Source organism: Mixophyes fleayi, chromosome 3, assembly GCF_038048845.1.
Source record: "Mixophyes fleayi isolate aMixFle1 chromosome 3, aMixFle1.hap1, whole genome shotgun sequence".
Classification (NCBI taxonomy): Eukaryota; Metazoa; Chordata; class Amphibia; order Anura; family Limnodynastidae; genus Mixophyes; species Mixophyes fleayi.
In genome coordinates this window covers 311,814,979-311,827,093 of record NC_134404.1, presented here as the reverse complement: position 1 = coordinate 311,827,093, position 12,115 = coordinate 311,814,979, and the positions used below count along the sequence as shown (strand labels likewise).

The following is a 12,115-nucleotide window of genomic DNA, read 5'->3' as shown; positions in this document are numbered from 1 at the left end:
ACACAATTATTATGTTGGTAACAGAGAAACACTGGCAGTTAAATGTGCGCTTGAGGAATGTCGCCAAGGTTCAAAATATACAGTTACCATATTGGCTGACCATAATAACCTGGGGCCTGATTCATTAAGGATCTTAACTTGAGAAACTTCTTATTTAAGTCTCCTGGACAAAACCATTTTACAATGCAAGGGGTGCAAATTAGTTTTCTGTTTTGCACATAAGTTAAATACTGACTGTTTTTTCATTTAGCACACAAATATCAACTTTAAATTTCAGTGTACAAATAAGCTATCAAGTATTTGTGTGCTACATGAAAAAACAGTGGAAGTTGTAGCTTGGAGAAAATAGAATGCCTACTCCACCACTTTGTGTGTTTCCGGGGTATGGCTGAGGGAGAGTCCCCCATAGGAGAAAGTTGCAGCGGATGTAGCGTCAGAGGAGGTGAGCCAAGTTTCAGTAATGGTAAGGAGGCTGAGGGATTTGAAATGAATTGATCATGAATAGATGCAAGTTTGTTACAAACAGATCTGGCATTTCATAGTGTCCAAGAGAAGGGAAGAGAGGGTAGTGTAGATATGTGAATAAGGTTGGTGGGATTGGAAGTACGGGATGGATGGAAAGAATTGGGATGGAGCGAGGAGCCTGAACGGAGAATGGGGATTGTGCGGGGTCCAGGGTCAGGTGAAATGTCACCAGCAGCCATGAGAAGCAGCAGGGTGAGGAAGAGGACATGCAAGGAGGATTTGTAAGTGTTAGGTTTATTCATGTTTATGTAGGCTGGTGATTGTGCTGGGTACAGGAGACAAAACAGTTAATGTGTGCAGACTATTGAGGAGGGAAGTAGTGAAGGGGAAATCATAATAGGGAAGGGAGATATAGGATGTTGGAGAAAGAAGAGGAGTATGAAGAGAAGTGTGGTGATAGTGAATAGGATAGAGTGTATATTGAGAAGGTGCATGATGGAGAGATGTGAAAGATGTGAATGAATGTGTATTAGCTGGGGTACTTAATGAGAGAATAGAAAGGAACAATTGATCCAAACGATGCAGGGCAATGGAAGAGGTGAAGGATACATTACCGCCCCCTGGCTGGGGTTAATAAAATTAGGGGTGTGCACCGGGCACTTTTAGTGTTTTGGGTTTTGGGTTCTGATTAGCTTGAGGTTTTGGGTTCTGATTTGTTTTGCCAAAACACCTGACAAAAGGTTTTGGTTCTGATTTCGGGTTTTGGGTTCTGATTTATTTTTAAAAAAGCATAAAAAGCGCGGTTGTTTTCCACTTCTACGCTATTATTAACCTCAATCACATTCAATAACCATCATTTCCACTAATTTCCAGTCTATTCTGAACACCTCACACCTCACAATATTGTTTTTAGTCCAAAACGTTGCACCGAGGTAGCTTTCTGGACTGCGTAGTGGAGTGGGCCCGGTACCCAATTTGGTACCAGGGCCACAATACCTCCGCCTTCAAATGGTCTCAATTCCACTGCACAGCTGCCTGCTCCTACATCCTCTGCAGCATATACAGGGTGTAGTTCGAGCGCGTCAATACCTCTTGTTTTTGACGATGACAGGTCCTTTTCATTAATTTTGGATTTGGTCCCAACACTGAATGTAGTTTAATATCTGATACGCATCTATCTGGACTGCGTAGTGGAGTGGCCCCGGTAATCAATTTGGTACCGGGGCCACAATATATCACCCTCAACTGGTCTGAATTCCACTGCACAGATAAAAACAAAGAACATAGTATTAGAAATGACAGTTCCTCTTTTTTGGAACTATAAAAACAAAGAACATAGTAATAGAAATGGCAGTTCCTCTTTTTTGGAACTACAGAAACAAAGAACGTAGTAATAGAAATGGCAGTTCCTCTTTTTTGGAACTATAAAAACAAAGAACATAATAATAGAAATGGCAGTTCCTCTTTTTTGGAACTACAGAAACAAAGAACGTAGTAATAGAACTGGCAGTTCCTATTTTTTGGGAACTACAGAAACAATGAACGTAGTAATAGAACTGGCAGTTCCTATTTTTTGGAACTACACAAAGAATGAACGTAGTAATAGAACTGGCAGTTCCTATTTTTTGGGAACTACAGAAACAATGAACGTAGTAATAGAAATGTCAGTTCCTATTTTTTGGAACTACACAAAGAATGAACGTAGTAATAGAACTGGCAGTCCCTTTTTTTTGGAACTATAAAAACAAAGAACATAATAATAGAAATGGCAGTTCCTCTTTTTTGGAACTACAGAAACAAAGAACGTAGTAATAGAACTGGCAGTTGCTATTTTTTGGGAACTACAGAAACAATGAACGTAGTAATAGAACTGGCAGTTCCTATTTTTTGGAACTACAGAAAGAATGAACGTAGTAATAGAACTGGCAGTTCCTATTTTTTGGGAACTACAGAAACAATGAACGTAGTAATAGAACTGGCAGTTCCTATTTTTTGGAACTACAGAAACAAAGAACGTAGTAATAGAAATGGCAGTTCCTCTTTTTTGGAACTACAGAAACAAAGAACGTAGTAATAGAACTGGCAGTTCCTATTTTTTGGGAACTACAGAAACAATGAACGTAGTAATAGAACTGGCAGTTCCTATTTTTTGGAACTACAGAAAGAATGAACGTAGTAATAGAACTGGCAGTTCCTATTTTTTGGAACTACACAAACAATGACCGTAGTAATAGAACTGGCAGTTCCTATTTTTTGGAACTACACAAACAATGACCGTAGTAATAGAACTGGCAGTTCCTATTTTTTGGATCTACACAAACAATGAACGTAGTAATAGAAATGGCAGTTCCTCTTTTTTGGAACTACAGAAATAATGAACAGTATATAAATAAATAAATAGTAAATAGCAGTACCTATTATTTTTTGGTACAGCAGCAACAATGAATGTAGTTTGACTTTTAAATAGCAGTACCTATTATTTTTTGGTACAGCAGCAACAGTGAACGTAGTTTTACTTTTAAATAGCAGTACCTATTATTTTTTGGTACAGCAGCAACAGTCAACGTAGTTTGACTTTGAAATAGCAGTATCTAGTATTTTTTAACTAATTTTTTTATCTTTTTTTTCAGTTATTTTTTTATAATTTTTTTACAATTTTTTTAAAATTATTTTTGTATAAGTTTTTTATAATTTTTTTTAATTTTTTTTATAACTTTTGAATAATTTATAAATGACAATGCCCTTAGAAGAATAGAGCACTGGACACAGGCAGCACCACTGGACTCAGCAGGACAGAGCACAGAACACAAGCACCACTGGATTCAGCAGGACAAAGCACTGGACAAAGCACCACTGGACTCAGCAGGACAGAGCACTGGAAAAAAGAACCACTGGACTGATCAGCAGGACAGAGTGACAGGACACAGGACGGAGCATCACTAAACCTATAACCTCCCTCTTCAATGATCTGAGCCCGACTGAAGAAGCCGGGTGCGAGCGGGGAATTTATGCAATCCGAGTCTCGCGTCGGATCTCGCATGTCAGAGCCTCAGTTTCATTTTTTTGCGCCGGAAATACCCGAACAGTGCTCGGATTCCGTCGGATTAGAGAAATCCGAGCCCGCTCATCCTTAAATAAAATAGGCACTTTCTGTAGCTCTGACATAACAATGTCCAGGATACTGACAGCTGGGTGCAGAGGGTCCAGCAGCCAAACAGAGATGGTAACAGCAATCACAATTGAGCTCAGTGGGCAGCTGAACAGATGATGAAACATCAATGACAGTTGAGCTCTGTTGGTCCCACAGCTGAACAGAGATGGTAGTTCTGTAGGTCCTAAAACACCCTTGTTTTTCAGTATGAAGTCAATCCTCAGCGCTGCTGTGACGTTTACCAACAGTAATCGACTTTTAATATTGGCAATGTTATACAACCCCTTTAAGATAAATAACGTGTATTTATAAAGAGTATATACATTTTTATTTTCAAGTAGTCGAACAGCAGATACAGTCTATATTTTACAATAACCATGCCTCACCCATACAAGTAGAATTATGAGGGCCCTTTATTACATTATTATTATTATTATAATTAACTTTTATTTGTAGGGCGCCACGTGAGGTCTACAGCGCCATACAGAGGGAAAACAACAAGACAGTACATAGTATACCAGTACAATACAGTAAACAAATAACACTAGAACTCTCCTCACAGCTACTGGGGTGCAAGGGGTATATTCATCGCAGGCTGAAGCCTGTGCCCATTAGCGTGGGCGCAACTAAAAGGTTTAGAGCCAATGAAAGAGGTGCAAAGACAATGGAGGAGAGGAGTCAATGGGCAGAGAGCCCAAGGAGAACGTGCGCAGAGCCGCTGATGAGCGAAATCTATAGGTAATGAGAACAGGAGGGAATAAGGTCCTGCTCACCACTGCTTACAATCTAAAGGGAAAGGGGCAGACCAATGATTGACACATGGGGGTGAGTCAATGTAAGGGGATCTGAGGGCAAGAAGCAAGACTGGTAGAGACAGAGGATTAAAGAGGGGGAGGTATACTATATGGTGAAATGGTTAAGTGGAGTCGCAAACTTCAGGAGATAATCACCCCTGCAGGCTCCTGTTATCTGTGTTATCTGGCCTTATCTGTGTGGAGTTTGTATGTTCTCCCTGTGTTTGCATGGGTTTCCTCCGGGTGCTCTGGTTTCCTCCCACACTCCAAAAACATACTGGTAGGTTAATTTGCTGCAATCAAAAATTGACCCTAGTCTCTCCCTCTCTGTCTGTCTGTGTGTGTGTCTATAGTAGGGATTTTAGACTGTAAGCTCCAATGGGGCAGGGACTGATGTAAATGATTCTCTGTACAGCGCTGCGGAATTAGTGGCGCTATATAAATAAATGATGATGATGATGATGTTATGTTTACTTCTACTAGACTCAGGGTAATAGATGTTTTTTCTGCTGAAACAAGAGGGTCCCAAGCAAGGAACCTCCATGGGTGAGTGGAACAGTTATTGGGAAAATATAGCTTATAGATGACATTCACCTTTATTGTGGTGCAGTCTCTGCAAGTTTTGAGACTGATAAACACCCCTTTCATATGCCATATATTACATAATTGTTGTCTTGCTAGCAGACGTGATAACATTGCAGTGTGTGACGCTCCATGCATTCACTTCTTACAGCTTTATAACCAGTCATTACCAATTTACAATCTGTTTCACATTAGAAAAACACTCGGGCTTATCATGCATGTGTTGGATCAGCTTCCAGCTATTTTATAGGCTTGTTTTAGGCAGATTGTGCAACACATTTGGAATATATATGTACAGAGAAGTGAATGAGCCATTGGAGTTTCATATAATGAGAGAGAACAAGCAGGAGGTAGCACACTATGGGCTTGCTGTACTAATATGGTGTGGAACAAGAGACATGTGTTCAAGTACTGTGGGTTGAATTCAAATTAGAGACATTCGGAATGTATTTATATACGTAACATCAACAATTCTATATTTTTCACAACCATTGGACTTTGATTGTAATCTGCCTTCCATTAGTTCAAGCCTCTCACGTTTCACATTGTATGCAATTAGCAGGGAAAGAAAGTATAAACATATAGGGAGGAGACCACCATTTGTATGATTATATATGTATGTCAGTGTGCTTGATCAGTACATCATTTCCTACCTCTAAAGTAACTGTGACAGTCCCAGTTAGCCACATTTTCCTAGTATATGCAAGCAATACACTGTACCTAGTCCTTAGTTATTTTCAACCTTATTCTTTCTGAGAGTGGGGGATTAAATTGTGTGTGTGTGGGGGGGGGGGGGGGGGGGTAAAATAATTATTTTTTAGCTTTCTTTAAATCCTGTCGTATTGGCTTGCAGCCAAAGTGAGGCGACCACAATAAAACTGCATTACCTCGGAAGTGGCAGAAGGCCACACTTTACTCAGTTATATTATGTCACTTGCTCCATCTAGACCAGTCAACTCAATGCAATTTACGGGCCACAAGGGCAGCCTTATAACCTTCAAAAGGGGCACCTGTTAGGGGCGGATCCAGACTTTTTTTATACCCCGGGCGATTTTAGGGGGGGGCGATTTAGGCCCCGCCCCCTTTCTAATTTCTAAGGCTGCCGGCGGCTGCACAGTATGTGCAGGTCCGCTCGGCAGTAACAGTGTGCTGCCCCGCTGCTCTGATTGTGTTTAAAACACAATCAGAGCAGCCGGGCAGCACACTGTCACTGCTGAACGGACCTGACCTTCACAGTGTGCAGCCGTCAGCAGCAAGCCCCCTGGATCCGCCACTGGCACCTGTTTACACTTAATCTCTGTAATAGGTTAAAACAATGCATTTAATCAAAGAAGGAGAGCCAGGGGCCGCAGGCGAAGGCTCGGAGGGCCGCATGCTGCCCATCCATGATGCAGACATTCTGAAAAGTATAAGTATTTCAGCATAAAGCAATGTATTTAAAAAGAAGAAAAAGGAAGGCAGCCCAGATGTCCCCTTACTTTTTGGAGTTATATGACATGTACATGAGGGTCAATGTGAGAAAAAACATGAAAGCTTAATTAGGAATTGGTACAAATGTGATAGTAGCCTGTGCCTTTAGCACTATTCCTCACCATGTTCCCCATTTTACCAGCAGTCGGTGTGTTTTGTGATTGGATGGCAGAACACAAATTTGTGGGTCACCAGCATTTTCTGTGACTGCATCTCTTTGGTGATTATTGGATGGGCAGTGCATTTGACAATTTCGTCAGATGGTTTTGTGCCTTATTGTGCCTTGTGTTTGGCAAGGGGCAGCACTGTGGCTAAGTGGTTAGCACTTCTGCCTCACAGCACTGGGGTTATGAGTTCAATTCCCAACCATGGCCTTATCTGTGAGGAGTTTGTATGTTCTCTCCGTGTTTGCGTGGATTTCCTCCGGTTGCTCCGGTTTCCTCCCACACTCCAAAAACATACTGGCAGGTTAATTGGCTGCTATCAAATTGACCCTAGTCTCTCTCTAGGTCTGTCTCTGTGTGTATGTTAGGAAATTTAGACTGTAAGCTCCAATGGGGCAGGGACTGATGTGAATGAGTTCTCTGTACAGCGCTGCGGAATTAGTGGCGCTATATAAATAAATGATGATGATGAAGACTGTAACGCTTCAATGGGCTTGGTTGAAAAACTGAAAATGTCAACCCATTGCCTATATATACATATTCAATCATAAGTTTAACTTTCCCCAGTTTCTCCTAAAGTACTGTTTGTTTAACTTCTTGAATAATACTAAGATAACATTTGAATTTTGTTCATTTTAAATATCTTTATTGTGTATATTTTGTAGTATATTTGCACGAATTGTAGGTGCATCTCAGTCTGCAGCTGGCATGGCATGCTGGGATCTGTAGTTGTTCGGCATCTGGAATGCTACAGGTAGCCTAAGCCTGGTGTTTGATTTTGGGAATTGGTGCTATATAAGCTTTGCACTGATAATTCAGTGCGCTGCTACGGTCATATAATGATCGGCTTGTGTGCAGCTTGACTCATTCCCCTCTAGGTGGCGCTGTTCCGTAAGTCATGCCAGCCTAATTATAAAGTTGGCTTGCTGTGATTGCAGGGAAGGACACAAGGCGTACGCATATGCATGTGTATGCTTTCTTGCTCTCATCTGTGCATGGCAAAGGGGGCGAAGTGCTGAATGGTTCTAGCTGGAGGAGTAGGAGGAGGCAGCTGGAGGAGTAGGCAGAACTGTGAACACAGTGTTGCTGCTGCCGGCTATCTCCACGGCTCAGTCTGTCTACTGTCAGCTGCGCTTCCTTTCTTATTATCAGCTGTGCATCCCACAGCTGACATTTCCACCCAGCCTTTCTCATTCACAACCCACGGACTGACCTGGAATTGTCTCCCTCCACCTCGTGTTTTATTTCCTTGTCTTTTGCGTGTGGAAGCATAAATGTGTGGACATGGCTGGGGCACAGCCAGGGGTCCATGCTCTGCAGCTCAAACGTGTCTGCGTCTCTGACACCTTGAAGAGAGGATCCAAGTGTATCAAATGGGATGATGTAAGTACGGCTCTGTGTCACTTGTGCTGTGTGATCAGTGTCACCCATGTATTCCTGTGTGTGGGTGACATCTCCACGCTGTTAACCCCTTCTCCACTCACCTGTGTCAGGTAGTGGGCATGGCACCATGTGTCTCTGCATAGCATGCACTGCGATCAGTGTGGTGGGCAAGCGGGTAATTATGGAGTTTAAAGGGATCAGTTTAGAGGAAATGAATGGGCTGCTTCCAGTAACAGCTGGTGACAATGTAATGTGCTTGACTTGCTGTAGAGGAAAAGTCAGGTTGACGTGACTGATATATGTAGCTCTAGGGACGGTCAATATGGCATGGTCACCATTGAAGCATAAAAGGGTTAAACATGAGTGATTCAAGTACAGAAACGATCCCTTTGGTTTTTTTTTCCAACAAGATGACTCAAAGGAGGATATAAATATTACTCCATAGAGTGTAAGATTTCTACAGCCCACACTGAATAAGGCATCTTGTCTCATGGAAGCAATGACAAGTGCAAGTGGGTACAGGAAATCGTTGCTTCCTTTTCTTTAAAGGGGTTCAGGAGCCAAGTGACAAGAGACCCCCATGGAGGGTCAATGTTTGACGTTTACTTAAAGCACATCCATCGAGTACATGCACTGACAACTGTCACCTCATCTGCTTTATTACCTGTTACTATGCATGCTGTCATTAAAATGGATTACAGACTAGCTAAGCAAAGACACAAGGGATCTTTAAATTGCACTTGGTCATTGCTGGATGCAGTCTTAGTACAGCAAACAGGTGGTTGTTTATACAATGTGACAGCTTTTCTGGAACCCACCTGCATAATTTCTATATACAATACTGCATTACAACTTTCAGTGTCTCAGACACTTCTCTGTCTCCAATGTAGTACATGTAAAATAACTACTGACATTTCAAATGCCCAGTGAGGTATACTTAAATTGACATTCTGCTTGAGTCATAACCTTAACACAGAACCCACTAAAAAACACAAATAACTACAATATGAAACTATGCCAGTGTTGGCTAACCTGTGACACTCCAGGGGTTGTGAAACCACAAGTCCCAGCATACCCTTCCAGCAATAAGCTGATATATATTGGCAAAGCATGCTGGGTAGTTTCCCAAACACCTGAAGTGTCACAGGTCAGCCAACACTGAACTATGCTATCTTACAGCACTTCTGTTTTTATCATTTGTGAGTACCCTAATAACTGATTTTTAAAATACCTGAATGAAAAGTTATTACTACTGACAGTACAAGCATAAAACAAGGGTGGGGATATTCAGTGTATCACAGAGGTTCCTGATGACCCCCTCTAAATATTACAATGATTCTTTTTTGGATCATATGTTAGTAAACATAATATAATGCACAGGATGCATAGCAGTTATCAAAATTGTGTAGACCATAGATACACAAATCAATGGGTGACAACAGAAAATACATTTGGAAAATTGGGGTATGAGAGATCTGTTTACCTTTGATGGTTATTTGAAAAGTTTTATTTCATAACAGACCAAACCATGTAAAAACATGTAAAATTCAGACTAACTCATAAATAATTCATGCTTTATTTATTCTATATTAAGTTTTAACTAACCCACATCTCTTGATCTTGCTTTAAGGCTTTAATGGCAAACTGAAGATTGCATTTGAAATAGTTAAAAATTTCCATTCCTTATCTTTTTGTGTGATAGTGTGTGCTAAAGTACTGTAAAAGCTAGATAAAAAGTTGACTGTTTGCTTTTTATATGTTTTTTTTTTTTTTTTAATCAACAATACTCAATATAAGAAAGTTGTACATTGCATTTGAAAAATCCATTGGTAACAACTCTCAAGTTCACTGTATATGTTACAGTTTGACATTAATTCCTTTAGTACGTATCAGTTTAGCAAGTGCGTGCATTCCCTGTGGCTCTGCTCTAATAGATGACTTGCTGGTCACTATTGCACCTATGACATTGCAGGGGTTATGTGGTCAATGCTAGGTGCATAGTTATAACCAGACACTATGTATATTTTGGATTTTTTAACAACTCAAAAGACTGAAACTAAATAAATACAAGGAAGAAATGTTTGGTCACCTCGACTCCCTGTACATTATATCCCCATACAATATTGCCACTTACAGTACATAGATTAATATCCTTACACTATACAAAGCATTGATATTCCGCAATTGTCTATTGTTTCTTGAGCAGCTCTTTGTATTATAATTGTTTACAGTAATAAAAACAAAACAACACAGCAGCAATAGTAACTAATAACAAAAGCCACCAATGAACACACATTTTTTCATTTAATATAACATCACTCATGGAAATTCTCAATATGTAAATAGCACTATATTGGTGAACAGGTCCGATGCTACCGTTAGGCGAATGAAGGCAGTTGACAAGAGTGCCAAAATGTCGGGGGGGCCTTAAACACTAAATGAGTGACATCATGTCACTGTGAATGGCAGACAACTAAGGCTCCCAGGACCCTTCCATAGGCTCTGTTGGCAAACATGTAATATGCGTTTTCTTTTTACAATCTGCTTGTATTGGCATTGTTTCTCCACTAATGCCTAAAATAGCACAGAGCAATTGCAATATGTTTTTCATTTTTACTATTTGTTTGCTTTTAGTTTGAATTACATTGGTTTGAGGTTATTTGTTAGTTGCAAACAGATGGCAGTGGTTTGTTGGGAAATGTATAGTTTTGGAGGTTCGATCTTGCTTTGGGTATGTTACTTATAACAGTTAAGCAGTGATACCTGAATAATGACTTTGAGGTTATAAGCAGTGTGATCCTTTGGTTCTATCCCCCTCAGTACCCCATGTTATGAAATGCATTTTTAGCCCTAATATTTTGTACAAAATAAAAAAGGGTTAAACACAGGATGTTGAAGAATGCATTCTGTAAGTTTCTATTGAAAACTGTCCGGCTATCGTAGCCTTGCCCCAAGAGTGAGAACATGTAATCATTCACATCAGTCCCTGTCCCAGCGGAGCTTACAGTTCATATACCCTACCAAACGGAACACATGCACACTAGGGTTAATTTTGTCAGAAGCAAATTAACCTAACAGTATGTTGTGTGTAGGAGGAAACTCGGATCACCGGAAACCCACGCAAATACAGAGACAACATGCAGATATGGCCCTGGTGGGAATCGAGCCCATGACACAAGCACAGTGAGGCAGCAATGCTAGCCACCATGCCACCATACTGCCCAATATACTCCTCTTAATGCTTTCATTTGCAGATGACATAACTAGTAGGGGTACTGCTGTAGACAGTGAGACGGTCTTTCATTTTGTGTTTTGAGTTGATGAGCTAATGGGGGTTTGTCTCTTCATGGGGGGAGGATTGAATGATGCAATTTGGTCCTACTTGCCAACTCTCCTGGAATGTCCGGGAGACTCCATCATCACATCAGTCCCTGCCCCATTGGGGCTTACAGTCTAAATTTCCTAACACACACACAGACACAGCCAGAGAGAGAGACTAGGGTCAATTTATTAGCAGCCAATTAACCTACTAGTATGTTTTTGGAGTGTGGGAGGAAACTGGAGCACCCGGAGGAAACACACGCAAACATGAGGAGAACATACAAACTTCTCACAGATAAGGCCATGGTCGGGAATTAAACTTATGAACCCAGTGCTGTAAGGAAGAAGTTCTCACCACTTAGCCACCGTGCTGCCCAATATAGCCTACCTTCACAGTGACGACGAAGGGTTAAGGGTCTCCTTTAACCTCTCCCCCTTCTGTACGATATGGGCCATGCGGTGTATTGCTGCAGATCACAGCTCCGCTTTCTAAGAGGCCACGGCTGAACCCCCTTTACTATGGACCCAGACACATGAATTTCTTGCTTATCATATGCCTCCGTCATACACCTACTTTGAGATTGAGTGTATTTTTTAATAGGATACGTTCCTTACAGATGTACTGAACTATCATATAACCTTGTTACACTTCTGTAAGCTCCTGTCCATCACTTGCTCCTGCTTTCTATCATCCTTTGTAGATGTACTGAAATATAACGTCTCAGCTAGAGACGCAGGTTCCACTTCAAGGAGGCAAATATCTGAATTATATCAGCAGTGTTAGA

The 12,115-nt window shown here is 41.0% G+C and overlaps 1 protein-coding gene across 1 annotated transcript in view; it reads left to right on the top strand.

Annotated features, from left to right (window-relative positions):
- The first annotated feature begins 7,626 nt into the window (after positions 1 to 7,626).
- The window catches only part of PLCB1 (phospholipase C beta 1), a 532,247-nt gene continuing 527,758 nt past the window's right edge, over positions 7,627 to 12,115 (top strand). The window contains exon 1 of the mRNA XM_075203998.1: positions 7,627 to 8,009. Coding sequence (XP_075060099.1) covers positions 7,911 to 8,009 — 99 coding nt within the window. The 5' untranslated portion in view covers positions 7,627 to 7,910. The remainder of the gene's footprint in view (positions 8,010 to 12,115) is intronic.